This window comes from Seriola aureovittata, chromosome 10 (genome assembly GCF_021018895.1).
Source record: "Seriola aureovittata isolate HTS-2021-v1 ecotype China chromosome 10, ASM2101889v1, whole genome shotgun sequence".
Taxonomy (NCBI): Eukaryota; Metazoa; Chordata; class Actinopteri; order Carangiformes; family Carangidae; genus Seriola; species Seriola aureovittata.
This window is the reverse complement of record NC_079373.1, coordinates 9,945,335-9,961,252: the sequence shown is the minus strand read 5'-3', so window position 1 is coordinate 9,961,252 and position 15,918 is coordinate 9,945,335. Positions and strand designations below refer to the sequence as shown.

Below are 15,918 nucleotides of genomic sequence, written 5' to 3'. Positions count from 1 at the left end.
GTGCTAGACTTTCTGTTATGTCATTACTGTCAGACCCTGGAAATAGAAGTCCACGCAAATGTGCATATTGATTAGGGCAGCTGTGAAGTTCTCACTCAACCCTGTAACTCAGGGTCCTGTGGAAAAAGTCCAGTCAAGGCAAAATGAATTCAAATTAGTTTCTCTAGAAAAATGTTTTATAGTACACTGGAGAAAACTTTTGATTAATATGCCTATTGATCCCAAGCTTTGTGTGCTAGATATCAGGCTAGCCTAAAATCTTAAGAGCCATGAATAGGACATAGTGTGTGTGTGTGCTTCACGTTTCTTTTCTGAATTCTATGAATGGTAAGAAATAGGGCTGAGTTGCCTGTTGGAAAAATGAGAAGCAGAAAATCCTGGCTTTCAGACACTCAGTCCCACAGGTATACCAGCACAAACAGGTAGGTATCAGGCTCTAATCCAATCCTTTCCACCCTAATGGTTCTTTTTCATGAATATTATGAAAGGGATTAAATAGTGATAGAAAAAGGTGGGGCTTGGGCAAGTAAGGTATTGTACATATTTCCTTAAAAGATTGTTAAAAAGATGCGTCAACTGTTCAAAAAAATCTGATTTTTTAAAACCTATATACAGATTCAATTGGAAGGTTAGTGGGTGGATTGTATTTAGCCATGCATTATGCAACAGGGCCTCTGCAACCCATCTCAAATCAATATGAAGTTAATTTTTGATTGAAACTCAGCTTTGCTGAATGTTGTTACGTTCCTTCCTCTCACAGACCATTGCCTTAACTACATGGGGAAAAACAAGCAGCTCTTTTGTATGCAACATTACTAGAAAGCTGTTATTCCGCCCCAGGTAAGTAGAATACAAAGGGCTCAGTGTTTGACATCTGACCAGGGTAGGCATCACAGCCTGTTTCTCCTTCCTTTAAACTTATTCTCCAAAGTGAATGACCTGGCAGTTGGCAGATATGTCCCCTTTCCACCACCACCACCAGCCCCCTCAAAAACTGTGGCATACCATGTGTCCAGAACACAATGCAACACAATGCCAACAAACAGGCCAGGCACAGCGGTGTTGGATGACTTGTCTTTGTATGGTGTGAAAGGCTGATGCTGCAGTTTCACAGCACAATGACAGAAGGCGGACACCAAGAACCTAAAGGTAGAGTTGAAAGTGTGGGTGCGCTAGTAGACTGTGTGTGTGTGTCTGCCTGTCTGTGCCTCCATGCAAGGCTGGATTACTGAGTCAGCAGAGAGGGCAACTGGGCCCCAGAACTCCAGGGGCCACAAAAGCTCCAGGCCTACTGTGTGTCATCTGGTTTGCATTAATTTAATTGATCATTTGTTTTGGAATATGTTGTACTAAAGTAAAACACTATCTGATATGATAAAGGTCTCAGGGTGGTGGCTGCTATTACTGAGAGGCACTGTCTTAAAATCTTTGGGCATATGACTTTATTCGACAGTTGACAGAAGAGAGAGGAAATGAGGGCAGAAAGAAATGAGGGATAACATGCAACAAAGGTCTTTGGCCAAACTTGAATTTGGGACATTGCTGTTACTTGGTCAGCCTCTCAAACAGCTGGGCCAACAATATCATGCATGTTGGCATGGCTGGATCAAGAGTTGAGTTGTGCGTGATCAGAACTAGTTCAGAGACATGTCTGACCACATCGGACATGATGAGGAAGGTGCAATATAATTTAAAAATGGGGATAAAGACAATCTCTCCATTGCACTTGGCTGTTCAATATGAAAAGTGAAATGTGAAAACTCTGATGCCTTTCTCACCTCTGGTGGTCAATCATTGCGAGCAATTAAGGTCAAAATTTGCAATTAATCAAACTACCAAAGCCAACTGACATGCAGGGAATACTAAACTTTTGAGGACCTTGCATTCTGGGGCCCCACGTCAATTACCTGCTTTGTCCAGTGAGTAATCCAGCCATGCATGTTCAATAGTCCGAAATTAATGTGTTTAATTAAATTACGACACATCAAATCTGGAGCCAGACGGTATTCTAGGGAAAAACAGTACACACAACACAGAGAGTGCGACAAACGGGATCTTTTTCATGGAAGACATTTTGAAATCTCACAGTAGGACTAGCACATGTGTAAGTAATAAAATGTTATGGCTGAATTCGATGTAGCTTCTTTGGTTTCAGGGTCCTGATGTTGTGCACACTAGCTCACTGTTGCATTGTTGTGTCTTAAGACAGCTTTATACAAAATTTGATGTGTATTCATATATCTGCTGTGAAGAAGGCTTATAGGGGCCCAGCAGATCAATTTTGCCCTTGGGCCCCCTGCAGGTTAATCTGGCCCTGCCCCCATGGTTGTTCATAATGCTGAGATGTGTCTTTCTTTGGAACAATATACATCCACAGCAATGCAAAAGGGAAAAATAACATAATAAAACAGCCACAACCATACAAACCCACACAGCCAATTAAACAACAAAGAAAAACAAGTTTTTAGGGTATTCATGTAACATTCTTTTTACAAATAAAAATAACACTTTGTTATGTTTGTGAGTCAATCAAATCAGACACCATGTATTGACTGTACCTGCCTACCCTACCCCCCTGGGCTCCTGCCCTCCTCTCAGCCATCCGTCGTTGCCAAGGTTTCCGTGTACGCGCTGCCTGCGCGAGCGGCGCCGCGCGATTGTCATACAGTATTGGCAGACATGGCGGCGGATCTACAACCCGAGTGGATTTCTTGTCTCCCTTCTTCGTGGAGTTATGGGGTTACTCGGGATGGACGCGTCTTCTTCGTTAAGTAAATATCCCTTCAAAGAAAACAGCTCAAGTCGTTTCTGTCCGTCTCTGTTTCGAGCAAAGTCGCCGTGTAGTAATGAATGCGTTTCCTTCTCTCAACAGCGAAGAAGCCAAGAGTACAACCTGGCTGCATCCAGTGAGTGGCGAGGCGGTAATAACCGGGCACAGAAAAACTCCAGGTAAGGTGTCGTTGAACGGCTGTCAAGTTTCTTCGTTGTCTTTAACGTCTCCCATGTCTGTCGTCATGCGTTGTTGTTGCCCATATACCGAAACCGATACTTCCCACACTGTGTGTGTGAGAGAGAGACTGTGACATCCATGCTGTGTTTCTTAATGCATGAGTGGGCTTTTGGCGCTCGTACTGTGAAAAGTGAGCCCTCTCGTGCCCACCTCTGCCTGACTCGTGAGCCTCTTCTTCAGGTTGGTCGGTCAATGAAGTCGCAGAGTGGATGTTGGCTGACTGACTCTTACTTACAACCAGCAGCATGCAAATTAATTTGGGAGGCATTTTGTGTCACTTTGAATAAACTAACGACTTCTGTCGACCACATAACTGGACAGATTTGTGCACCTGATGTTGGGTTAACAGAACCAGAGCTCGCTCATCAGTGATCTCCAAGTCGACAGGTAGATACAGCAACAGCTGCTATAGACAGAGGGGCTAGTAAAGGTCAACTATAAATCTACAAAATTAGCTTTGTCTAACCCACCCCTGCAAAAATCTCCCGAACAGCCTTAAACACTGTGTGCAACATGGTAAAATTAGCTTCTTTCATCGTGTGACGTTACCATGCGACTACACACAGTAGCAGCTTCCTGCTGACCTGAACTCATTCCCACCTCTCTTACTAATAGCCTCTGCATCTCAGTGGGACTGCAACTATTAGAATTTTGCTCATTGATTAATCTGCAGATTATCTTTTCGATTAATCATTTATTTTTAGCCTATAAAATGTCAAAAGATTGTGAGAAATTTTGCCCATCATCAGCAACCATTTTAATAATTGTTTATTTTCAAGCGAAAATGCCAAATATTCTTCAGTTAAAGCTTCTGAATTGTGAGGATTTCTTGGTTTTCATTTGTCATATATATATATATATATATATATATATATATATATATATATATATATATAATACTCAATTGAATAGTTTGGGGTTTTAAACTGCTGCTCAAACTAAACAACTGAGCACTGACACTCACACTGAGCTTTTGGAAAGTGTGATGTGTATCTTTTCAGACATTTTATAGACCAAACAACCACCTAACCTGGAAAATAGTTGACAGATTAACCGATAATTAAAATAATGGTTAGTTGCAGTCCTAAAAGTGGAATGTATAAATTGCCTTATTTGTCAAACCAGTCCAAAACCCAGAGATATGTCTACTACTACAATTATGCTATTATGTCCTCTGCTATTAAGTGTAAAAAGCAGCAAGAAATTACTGAAATTATAACAGATTTTCAAAACAGTTGCCAATTAATGTTCTTTTGATCAACTAATTGCATCCTGCATCTTAGTGTGTGAACTGACAGCTGAGAAGGTAGCCGGAAGTTAATTTAACACACACAACATCTGTTTGTTCTACCAGTTTGTGTTCACATGTTATTTTCCACCTCTTGTTTTTTCACAGACCTACCCACTGGATGGGAAGAAGGATATACTTTCGAGGGGGCACGGTGCTTTATCAAGTGAGTTAAACTCCCTCCCTCCACAAGACACACACCCATTATAATGTCAGAACCCACATACAATATCTAAACATGCGATACGAATTCAAAGCACCTGTACCTCACCATGAGGCCTTAATTATAAACAGGAATTTATTTATTTCCTTCTTATTCACCTCAAATGGTACAAAAACTCTATCAAATGCTTGCTACTTCTCAGAACATGCTGTGTTTTAGAAGCAAATATTACATGGCTATAAACTTGGAACCTTTACTCCCTATTTCTGTGCTGTAGAAGCCTATTGCAAAAGTTAATGATTACACAGGAACATTGTGCAAATACGAGACAGACATGGGCAAAGTGTGGTTGCTGTCTTCTTGCGAGCTGTTTTTATTTATTCAGACTTGCCCCGCTCAAAGCTGAGCCTACTTGGGGAGTTGAGCCAAAGAATAATGTGTTCTCTTTTTGTGACAGTTATCCTCACTGTTTGGGTTTATATGGTCTGCTCACAGTTTACAATGACACTTGTCATTAAGTAGACACTGGGAAATATTCCTGAGGTACATGCCAATGTACAGTATTCGGAATTTAACGTAGGAATTTGAAAAGACTTTCTTATTTAAAGTCGTCTTCAATTGATTTTGTTTGAACATCGTATCTGCAGCATGATCATTTGTTGTGCTATGTGGGCAGGAGAAAATGTGATATATATGCTCCATGTCCATGAAACGACTTTGGTTTGTTCAGTTTGTGCCCCTCTCTGTTTGAAAACCGGGATCTACATGAATAACATTAGTAGTTGGCTATGTTGTATAGTCTTTGAAATACAGTGTATTTCTCATTTTCCTCTCTCTCCTCCTTGGCAGCTTGATGCATGCGACTAATCAAAAGAGATCACAAGCGCTGTCATTCAGTTAGCCCTGATTCATCATGTGTCCTCAGAATGTTTTAAATCCAAGGATATGAGCTGAGATGTTTTGTTATTTTGCATGTCTTAATGAAATACTCCTCTCATACAGCTGGTATAGATATTTTGCGGATGGATTTCTCTGCGACAAATACAAGAATGCCTGTGTATGATTGAAGTCATTGCAATACACAGGCTATGAATTTAGGATATTATGTCTTATTATACTCACTCAATCCGCTCTTCTTCTTTGACTTCCTCATGAATTTGAGGAGCTTCATGTGGCAGGTTGCCAGACAGTCCGACTGAAAGGCAGTAATTTTATATTCCAGTATTTTATCAGAGCTTCTCAGTGCAAGGCAGACTTGCGGATGACATTGGTTGATCCCTGTGTATCTGGCGGTTACAAACTAATCATGTTGTCTCCTGCAAAGCGAGCAGACTGCATTTTTGCAAGTGAAAAACCATTGGTGTCATACATTATTGGCATTTTAATGAGTTTAAAGTTTTAAGACATGTAAATTCAGTTGTTGTGTCCTTAGAAGCTGCGGATTAATTAACAGCTTTGTCGAGTCTGAAGTCGGCTGCTCTGTCTTCTACAAATTAGACTCACTGACTGTACTGTGTGTGAGATACAAGATAAACCTGGTGTACACACAGTTTAACTGAGGATTAAGAGAGTGTTGAATGTACTGTGATTAAGGATATATACGTGTGTCTTTTTTTTTTTCACACATTATCTTTTACCATGACTGATAAATATAAATAATATAATGTGATATCATTTATTAGCTCAGCTGACTCATACATTTGAACCTAATGTAATATTGTGTGATTACTTGGATTTAAAATCTGCCTCAGTCATTTTAATAGTAATCAGAAGCTTATTGAATATCTGACAAACTTAATAGGAAAATTTAAAGCAGCCATGTATTAGCTGATGCACCACTGCTCGGCAAAGAGGACCTGTGGTTTTATTTGTTTGTCTGCTAAGATGCAGGTGAGCCACACATGAATCTTTCAGTCACCTGTATTTAAGTGACAGCCACCATAAACAAACTGTTCAGCCGCTTGAACTGAGCGTGCTGTAGATTGCAGCTAAGCAAGAAAAAAACAGCATCTCTCCTTTGTTTGAAAATGAAAAAATTAATTTCATGTTGTCAGTATAAAAAATGTTATATGTAGTTCCTCTTGTTGTGTGCCTACAGAAAATACTAGCATATGGCGGACTGTACTGCCTGCTCATTGCGTTTAGTTTTAATGAAAGCTGGTACAGACTTTGTGGATGACATGTAGATAAGAAACCTAAATGTGACCAACGCTGCCGAAGGCTGCCTTGTGTGGACTGTTTAAGTAAGACACATTTTCCCAGCCTGTTTACTGGAACTGGCCCAGGAGGTTTCCCTTTGTTGTTTTACTTAGCAGGAGCATTTAGAATTCAAGTCATGCGGTCACAACTGTGAGTGTCTGCATGCAGTGATAAACAAGTATGGTCAATTCAAGGCACAAGATCAGTTTGTCAGTCAGTAGTGATACCTCTTAGAGTAGTGTACGTGGCCTTTGTAAAACCATGCCTGTTAATATCGTTGCGACTCATTGTTTTGACAGAGAGATTGGTTGACAGGTTTATGTGATAACTGTCTTGGACAGTACTTGGAACATTTTGAGGCTTTATGTGAGGCTGCCTCTGAAAATGCCTCGGAAAACTGTCCAGAACCATTAGCCTGATGACAGCTGGATAAGTCTGTGTCTTGTTTTTTACGATAGGTTATCATTACTTTATCACCGATTCATTAGGGTTTAGGGTTATATTTTTGCATTTCAAATGAACATAAACAAACAGAAACCAAACCAAAAAAACCAACCCCCTCCTCTTGTTTTCAGACTTACAAAATAGTGACTGGATCATTCATTAATTTCTGTGACTCAAGTCTTTTTTGAGACTGCGAAAAGATCTGGCCCATTCACATGCTGGCTGCGTGGCTTAGCTGTTACCATCAGGTTACACAGTGTGAGCATCAGTGAGCAGATTGTGCTGACGTAGGCTGTCCTCTGATGGTATGTGTTGGGGAGGATGGAGCGCAGGTTGTTGCTGTCATTGTGTGGACATCACACGATTTGATTATTTTATAGTAGCATGAGTTTTGAATGAGTGACGGTCAGTGCAGATGTTAATTGAATCAGTCATGGTTTACTGCTTTCCTCAGACTGAGCAGTCTCTTTTGAGTTTCTGGGTTGTTTGCAGATGGCCCAATGCCAATGCGCCTTTTTATTTTGGGGAACTATGTGTCAACTGCCCTGTACTTGCTCCCCCACTAACAGAGTGAGATAACATGGAGGTGTAAATTTGCTAACTATAGCTTGTTAATTCAGTTCACAGGTAGACATGTGTAACTAAAGTCAGTACGTTGTGACTCTTTTATTTCAGGGTTCGACAGGACTGCGAGCAGTAAAAAAAAAATCTGTCTACACATTGTTAAGATGCTACAGTTAAAAACTTCAGTTTCACTGCTGCCTCTGTTCAACTTGACTATTATTTATTTGCTTTTTTGTTTTTGTCAGAACAAATACCAATCTCACACACACACACACACACGCACACACACACACACACACACACACACACACACACACACACACACACACACACACACACTCACACACACACACACAAACTCAGTATTATTGTATCCTCCCTCTTCTCTGCTGTGGCTCATTGACAAGTGAGGAACGGGTCAATAGCACCCACCCATTAGTCCTAATACATTCAAGTTTTTAAGCCAGTGGCTTTTGGCTCTGGTCTCAACTGCTGAACTTGGCGATAAATCAGAGAACCCTGAACGGCATCCAGCTACTGTGGTGCTTTGGTTCTGCAAGAGCTGAAACAATAATCCACACATCAGAGTAACGGACACTTTCTACTTTAGATTAATCTGTCTGTTACTTTGTACCCTGGGCTGAGAGCTTGGAGCAGGCGATTTATCTCTTTTTGAACTGCACTTCTGTGAAAGGATACAGAGTAAGGTTCTCTGCTGATGATAATATGCTGTTTTTAAAGAACACATACACCATTCTGTATGCTGTGTAGGCTGCTATGTGGGGAGTCAAGCCATTGGACATTTTATGTCCATGACATTTTTTCTAGTAAATTCTACAGCCACCCAGAGTACGATATCTACTCAGTTTGTTTTTGTTTGTGACATAAACAGTGTTTTGATGAGACTTTGCCATCTGGCAGATTTGTGATTTCTATTTTATCTCTGTAGCACATAATCCTACTTTTTAACTTAAGTCTCATTCTGAACAAGACAGAGGGACATGATTTGGGCAATTGAACCTGTGGTTTGTCAAAGTGTTTGCCTGTCACTGTCTGTTAATGAGGATTTTCACCTTTGAAGACCTTTCAGAAGTGTCTATCAGGATAAATGGGGTGAAGTCAGTTTGGCTGGTGCAGAAGGTTTAATATTATAGTAGGAGAGTGATGACTAATTATGAACTGGATGCAGGAAGTGTTCACAGCAATTATATTTATAAAATAGACAGGTGCAGATCTCCTGCCAGTTCTCTATCTCTGTTCGCTATTCTTGTCTCATTAATTCTGTCTGGGAAAGGAGGGGAAAACCTCACTGCTGAAATCAGGGCTATTTGCTCTAGGTTACACAATGAGATGGCTGACATCTTGCTTTGAAGGCTAATGAGTTAGTAATAAGTATAGTACGGGGCTCAAACAGCTGACCCTCATACTGCAATAGGCCAAAAGTCCAGGTTGATTGCTATCCAGTTATTAAGGTTTCATTTGATGACATTTTGTGAGTGTCCTTTGAGAGCAATTTTCTGCTCATCACTATGAAGTGCAACATAAAATATAAATATTGTAGTAGTACTTTCATTAGGCCGTTCACTTCTACCACTGCATAATTCATCACTCACAACAGAGGAAAGCATGTCAAATGAAATTTGGCCAATTATGGCAAAAATCTCTCCAGTGGATCTGTTTAGCTGTTGGTTCATTTTCTGCTTTGAAGGCCCACATTTAAAAGCAGGAGTACAGGGTTGCTCTCATGTCGATCAGTATTCAATTGTGGTAATTGTCACTCAAAGCAAAATAATCAAATCCTCCTTTTTGATGGCTCTGTGGTTTTTATTGATAACCTGTTAAAGCTTCTGTTTGTCATAATGGCTAATGTGGTAAAAAACTATTCAGAAGTCTTATATTTACTTTGACAATATTTTGTGTAATGACTCACGTAAAGGTTCTTGTTTAAAACAGAATGAAATTTTCATGATGGCACTGTCCCTAAAATCAGCATCTTTTATTGCTTAAAGGAACTATTTTTAAGTTTTGCTATTGCTACATAGCGAACATTAATGCTGTTTAATTACAGGTCTTGCCAATGCTTGTTGTATTTACATTTAAATGCCCTGTATACAGACAAACCACCAACATATGTACCACAATTTAAATGCACAGAGTATTTGTTTGCTGGATTCATAACTTCAGAAATTTAGACAAAAAATAATCATAATATGGTTGTTCATAATTTTCACCATTTAACCATTAACCGACAATAAGAATTTTGACCGATTAATGCTATCTGTTAAATGGTTCAAATGTCCTTGGACATTAGTACTGTCTGAGTGGCTATTCTCCGCCACAGGTCTAACAGTTAACAGACTACGCACCAGACTAACCCCAAAGTATGTCCACATGTTGCTATTTCTGAATAAAAACCATTAGACAAGCTGCCCACTCCACTGAGGACTTTAGGTAGGCCTGGCCTGTTTATTTTATTTTGAGGTTTAATGTTTAATGCCAGTCCAACTCTGTTGTGGGAGCAGTAGTCTGGCTGTTCACACCAGAAGCGCATTTCTCTGCACCAGTCAAAAAGCAATTCTGCTCCTCTGCTCTTTTTTAATCACATGTGATCTTTATAATAACCTCATGAATTTATAACTCAGAGCTTTTTATGTGTTCTTAGATAAGCGGGTCGTTTCTTCTGCAAAAATGAAGTTAAAAGGACCATCGACTTGTGTGATGATCTGCCTGGAGGGGCTTCTTTCCTGCCTGTGTGTGTGTGTGTGTGTGTGTGTGTGTGTGTGTGTGTGTGTGTGTGTGTGTGTGTGTGTGTGTGTGTGTGTGTGTGTGTGTGTGTGTGTGTGTGTGTGTGTGTGTGTGTGTGTGTGTGTTTGTGTGTGTGTGTTTGTGTGTGCGTGTGTGTGTTTGTGTTTGTGTGTTTGTGTGCTCACCTGTCTCCCGCTTAGTTTAGCTACTCTGGATCATAACCCCTGTGTATTAGTATTTTTTAATAGGTTACAGACACTCGTCTATTCTACATAGTACATGATAATCTTGTCAGTTATCGGTTAATGGTTGGTTGACGAGTGTCAGAAAAAACATCCCTAATCCTTAATGGCTCAAAGAATACACATTTTTCCTTTTGCCTTCTTTCTTAAAAATACTACTGCTCTCAGCATTTTGCTTAGTGTTGCTTTAAACTTGCAATAACAGCATAAACAAACAAGCTGTATACAGTACAGTTGACTCTTTAAACATCCTGCAGATACAGAGCCACATTAGCATACATTTGAAGATATGTTTCTGGCCACTTGACGACTTTTCATTCCAATGCTCTCTCTCTTTTAGTTCTGTTATCTTTTTGTCTCAACCACCTAACTTTGTCTGTCTGTTGTCTGGTGCCTGGGAAGATAGTGCACAGTGGGTTTTAAGAGCTTTTTTTGCAGAAAACGACACTTTGTGAGCGATGACACTGACCAAAAACAGTGAAATTTGAAGGATGCTAAAACGCTTCATAAAACTGAGGAGACCTGCTGAGTCAGGTGATGGTTCTCTTAAGGTTTGCCACTACAAGTGACTACTTTCACATTGCACATTGCCATTTGATCCAATGTTATTGTGTGAGAGAGGGGACCAATTGTTTGGACTTGGAATTGAAATAAATGCAAGATAGGGTTGAATATTTAATTGAATTTATTAGTTCATTAAGTCAGCTCAATTTTGGCCTTAACATTTAGGCTAATTAAACTGATAAACATTTGACTTTATGGTAAGAGCACCTGCTCTGGTGCATCAAATCAAGAGTTTCATAGTCAAAAGAAAGCTGTCACCAATCACAACTGTGCCTTTCATTCACCCTGTGACTAACTGCTCTATGCTTCTGAAACAGGATTGCAGCTGCAGGCAAGAGCATTGTCACTTCACTGTTAACCTTCAGCGTAATCCCCCATTACAACTCCATTCTCTCCATTTGTTTGTGCCGTGGACATAGAAAATATTTGTCTGATTAGCTGGCAGGTGTAAAATTGTACATCGGGACCCCTCAAGGATACTTCCAGTCAACAGTTAAATGTTAAAGCACTGTCTTAAATCAGTGTGCATGGTATATTAAACTCTGAAACTCTGCCAGGTCCACCAGTGGCTTCATCCATACAAAGTGTTGTGCATGTGTTGTTTCATGTTGTGCAGCCAAGTACACATAAAAAAACCAGCACCACAGTATTTGCAATTCTATGCAAGAGGCAAAGAATGTGCACAAAACTATAAACATTATATATATATTTTTTGGAGAGGTTCAGTCATAAAAATCCTAACATTTCTATCAGTGTTAAACATCACATGCTTCATAGAAATTTGGGGACAAGTACATGCTGAATATACTTCATATTTGTTATTATCTTAAATAAGAAATTAATTAAAATAAATTAAATTTTCATTCTGTGTTACCAGTTCAATCTCCTTGCTGAAACTAAACTAATCACCTAATTAACCTTCTATGCTGGGTTGCTGGGGCCATGCTCACTATTTAATTTTCTTCTCACATTTTCTTTTTATAAAATTAGTAGCAACAGTCCATTTTCACACATAAGCGTCTCAGGCTCTGTTTTCCACAGCGTGTGTGTCTTAGCTGGTAGCAACTTGAAGTACTTCAAGAGATTTATTATTAAGGCAACAAGTAGAGCCAGTTTCTTTTATTTGTTTTTCTGAAGCCACAGTATATCCCAGCACACAAAGTCTGTCACACAAAGACCGATGACCACCTTCACACTTCTTGGGCAAATCAATTTCCAATTACATACATCTTACATGTTGGAGGACACTTGAACACCCATAGAGAATCCACATTTACACAGAAACAACATGCAAATCTCTGGACTGACAATGAACAAACTTTAAAACATGAATGAATGATGAATGTCATGCCAATTATTACACACCAATATCATGTAAAAAGAGGGATGCAGTTTCTAGCAGTGTGTTTGTAAATAAGTAAGACGTTTCCATCCACATGGCTAACATTAACGAATGGCACACTGGGGACAATGCCTTATTCAAACTCCAAATCTCTGAGCGAGTGTTTACTCACCCCCTTGGCAGGGAAAGACTATGATGGCTGTGGCTGCTGACTCACTACTCTGTAAGAGCTCGGTACTCATGCAGCTCACTTGTGTGTGCGAGGTGATTTAAGAGGGAAACCAGTGGATCTGGATCTGCTGTACATCATACTTGTCTGACTCCATAACTCTCTATTGTGAGACTGGGCGCTGACTGGGAGACAGACAGACAGTCAACTAGGCTGACTTTGAGCTGCTCTCAGGCGTTTCAGTCTCTGTGGGGTCCCTGCCATCTGGCAGGCACTGGAAAAAAAGTGCGTGTATGTTTGGATGCTCTGTGTGTGAACATATGTGTAAAAGATCCTCTGATGTTGGTGCCTGCCCCAGGTGCTGATTAAGACAGTTTCTCAGTGAAAATCCACGTCAGACCAAGTAAGCCTCTGGTTTTGTTCCTAGCATTCTTGGCTGCCCATATCAGAGTTTTGTAATGCATTTTGTTGTTTGCAAATTGTGTGCACCAATTTGATTGTTTCCCATTTTATGTTATGGGAGTAATTATTTTCTCAGCAATGGGAATTAGAGGCAAGGCTGCTTTTACCAGTATCAAGAGACTTTTTGTTTGCAGTGGTTCTAATTACTTTAGTAAGAGGGCGATGGCTGTCTCAGTGTGATATGTGACAAACTTTTTTTTTTTTTGGTCATTTTTAGACTATTGGAGTTCACACGAGCCCTGCTGGTGAGCAAGCTCTATCATTGTTTTACAACTTGTGCCCTCTGGTCAATATTCTTTAATTGAAACTCTATGCAGTGATTAATGTCCACTATTAAAGAATATGTATTTAATCCCCAATGGTATACTATATGTTGATTGAATGTAGGCCTACGTCTTGGCTTTACTAGGGGAACACGCGGCTACAGTAATTCTTTGGTCCTAAAGCCTCTTAGTTGTGTGGTGTCTTTGATTTAATGCTGAGAGAGATGTTGAACTTGAGTAATCCCTGCAGTAATCTGCAATGAGCCGTCTTTTGCTGATGTTGTGCCAGGTTGAATCTGGGGGCAGCTGCCTTCATCGTGGTCACGCTGTTGGTCTACTATTATTCCACATATTATTAGGTCTATATATAAGAATTTGATATGCCAGGCTCATTCCAATTTTTAGAGAGCGAATCAGACTTCTCACAATTTATATTTTTTTGGGAACTACTTACGTCTTTCTCTGCATTCTCGTCTCTGCAGTCCACTTAATTTTATTTTTTTTATCCATATAGCTGGAAAGCAGAGTCGGATATAAAGTTGGAGAGGCACAAGCGAGAACCATTTTGCAGCATCTGATCTCAAGCCATGTGTTGAACTTCAGTATCCTGGCAGTTCTCTGCTCTCTTCTGATGTCAAATGTTCGAAATACCCATCTGGCTTACTAACTGCTTATGAGGTGCCTGTTTAGTTCAGGAACTTAATATTGCTCAAAGTTTAAACTCCCATTACAACCATTACAGACAGTGTCCCGTGGCAGAGAAACCCAGTCAGTGTGCTTGAATTGCTCATGGTGAGATGCTGTAGAAACAAAACAAGACCTGATCAGCACATGTGCAGGTGGAAAGAAACTTTTATTTGCTCATAAATCCTTTTAGTTTGGATCCATGATATCTGTTTGTGATCTTGGTGATAACTATCTTTTAAGCTCTTGAAATGATACAGCTGCCATATAATGCCTTGACAAAGCAAATACCTGCTCTCCCTATCTTTTTCTTCCTCTCTCTGTTTCGCTTGCCTGTCTACCCCAGTCCAGTGGACAGTGCACGGCCCAGTTGTTTTCCAGATGGTCTGTGATGATTAGGGAGCTTTTGGAAGCCGTCACTCTGCTCAAATGCTCTACAGCTGTGAGCTCTTGGAGCACCATGTTAAAATGTCCACAGAGGGCTTTGGAACAGCATACTGTTTCCTGAAACCAATTGTTACAAATTCAGCCTCTGAATTTGTCTTCATCCACATCCAAACAGGCAGCGGTATCTTTTTTTTCCTCAACTGCTAAGCAGAAAGAGAAACCAAACCTCTGTTTTTACAGTGATCACACCTTCATGAACAGGATCCACTAAAATATTGCAGTGTTCCTTCTTTTTACACTCTTCTAGGCGATTGAATAAAGGGTGTAGTGCTATACTGATGTACTGGTTGCTGCCAAGTTTTCAATTTAGCAGCAGCAGTGGAGGGATTAATATTGTACCCTCCTGGTCCTGTGGCTTTGGCTTACTCCCTCCCTTCTCTCTCCTGGCAACAGTGTCAGCTGCACCGTCCGTGCAGACCTTGCATGTCCCATGAGGTCTGCAGGCAGATATCGCTCAGGCTACATATAATGTATGGTATCAGCAGGACATTGTTTCTTTCTATGATTCTCCTTTTAGTTTTTAATCCTTTCACAATTCTTGTCTGTATCTCTTGAGCTCAGTGACAGTGCAAATGCTTTTGGCTCTTTCTGTGTGAACCTTTGATATTTTCTTGCTGGCTAGAACCAAATAGTGAGTGTATTTTGATATTGGATAAAAGTGCCAGATGTGTGACCTGATGACCCTTACATTATCTTTAATTGTTTAATCACTTATGGGAGGGAGAGATTAGATGCACTGGTGGGCTCATTTTCTCTTTAGTCAATCTCCACTGCTGGTACTTATAGGAGCCATTCATCTAAAAAGTCCTTATGCAATATCATAACCGTATGAAGCACTTCCAAAGTTATTCCCAACAAACAGCAACCCAAAGTGAAACTGCTTTTTACAACCACTTATCGGGCCTCTCGTATGTCTGTGTGCATTCATTTTAGTGCGAGTCCCATCATGACTTGAGTGCACTGTAAATTCTGCTGCTAGATGGGGCACTTGGTAGATATAAATAGTACTCAGGTCATCACGACTGCCTCAAATAGCAGTTCTCTGAGGTGTATTGGTACTATTAGACCCATCAGATTAGACAGAGAGCAGATTCAAAACTTATTTGAAGATAAAACTATATCCTGACATGGAATCTGTGTGGTAGGCATAGTGAGTCACTTGTTGGGGATTCGATTCTCTTTCTGTCGACAGGGAGGGATTCATAGACAGTGGCAGTGATTGGATAATGCACTGCATTTATTGCTCAACTGTGGGGTAGTGAGTCTTCTGCTGTCAGGGTCCTCTCCCACGCTCTGTCCTCGGATCTGGCCGTCCCTGCCTAAACAAATATT

General features: G+C 40.3%; 1 protein-coding gene across 23 annotated transcripts in view; it reads left to right on the top strand.

Moving 5' to 3' along the window:
* Positions 1–1,130: 1,130 nt before the first annotated feature.
* LOC130176857 (pleckstrin homology domain-containing family A member 5-like) overlaps positions 1,131–15,918 on the top strand; it is an 82,282-nt gene continuing 67,494 nt past the window's right edge. For 3 of the 23 annotated variants that reach the window (XM_056388243.1, XM_056388220.1, XM_056388224.1), the window contains exons 1-3: positions 1,350–2,771; positions 2,873–2,949; positions 4,407–4,464. In XM_056388243.1, the coding sequence (XP_056244218.1) occupies positions 2,515–2,771; positions 2,873–2,949; positions 4,407–4,464 (392 nt within the window). In that variant the 5' untranslated portion in view covers positions 1,350–2,514. Of the gene's footprint in view, positions 2,772–2,872; positions 2,950–4,406; positions 4,465–15,918 lie in introns of all 23 variants that reach the window. The other 20 variants (XM_056388244.1, XM_056388229.1, XM_056388231.1 and 17 more) reach the window with 16 other exon arrangements.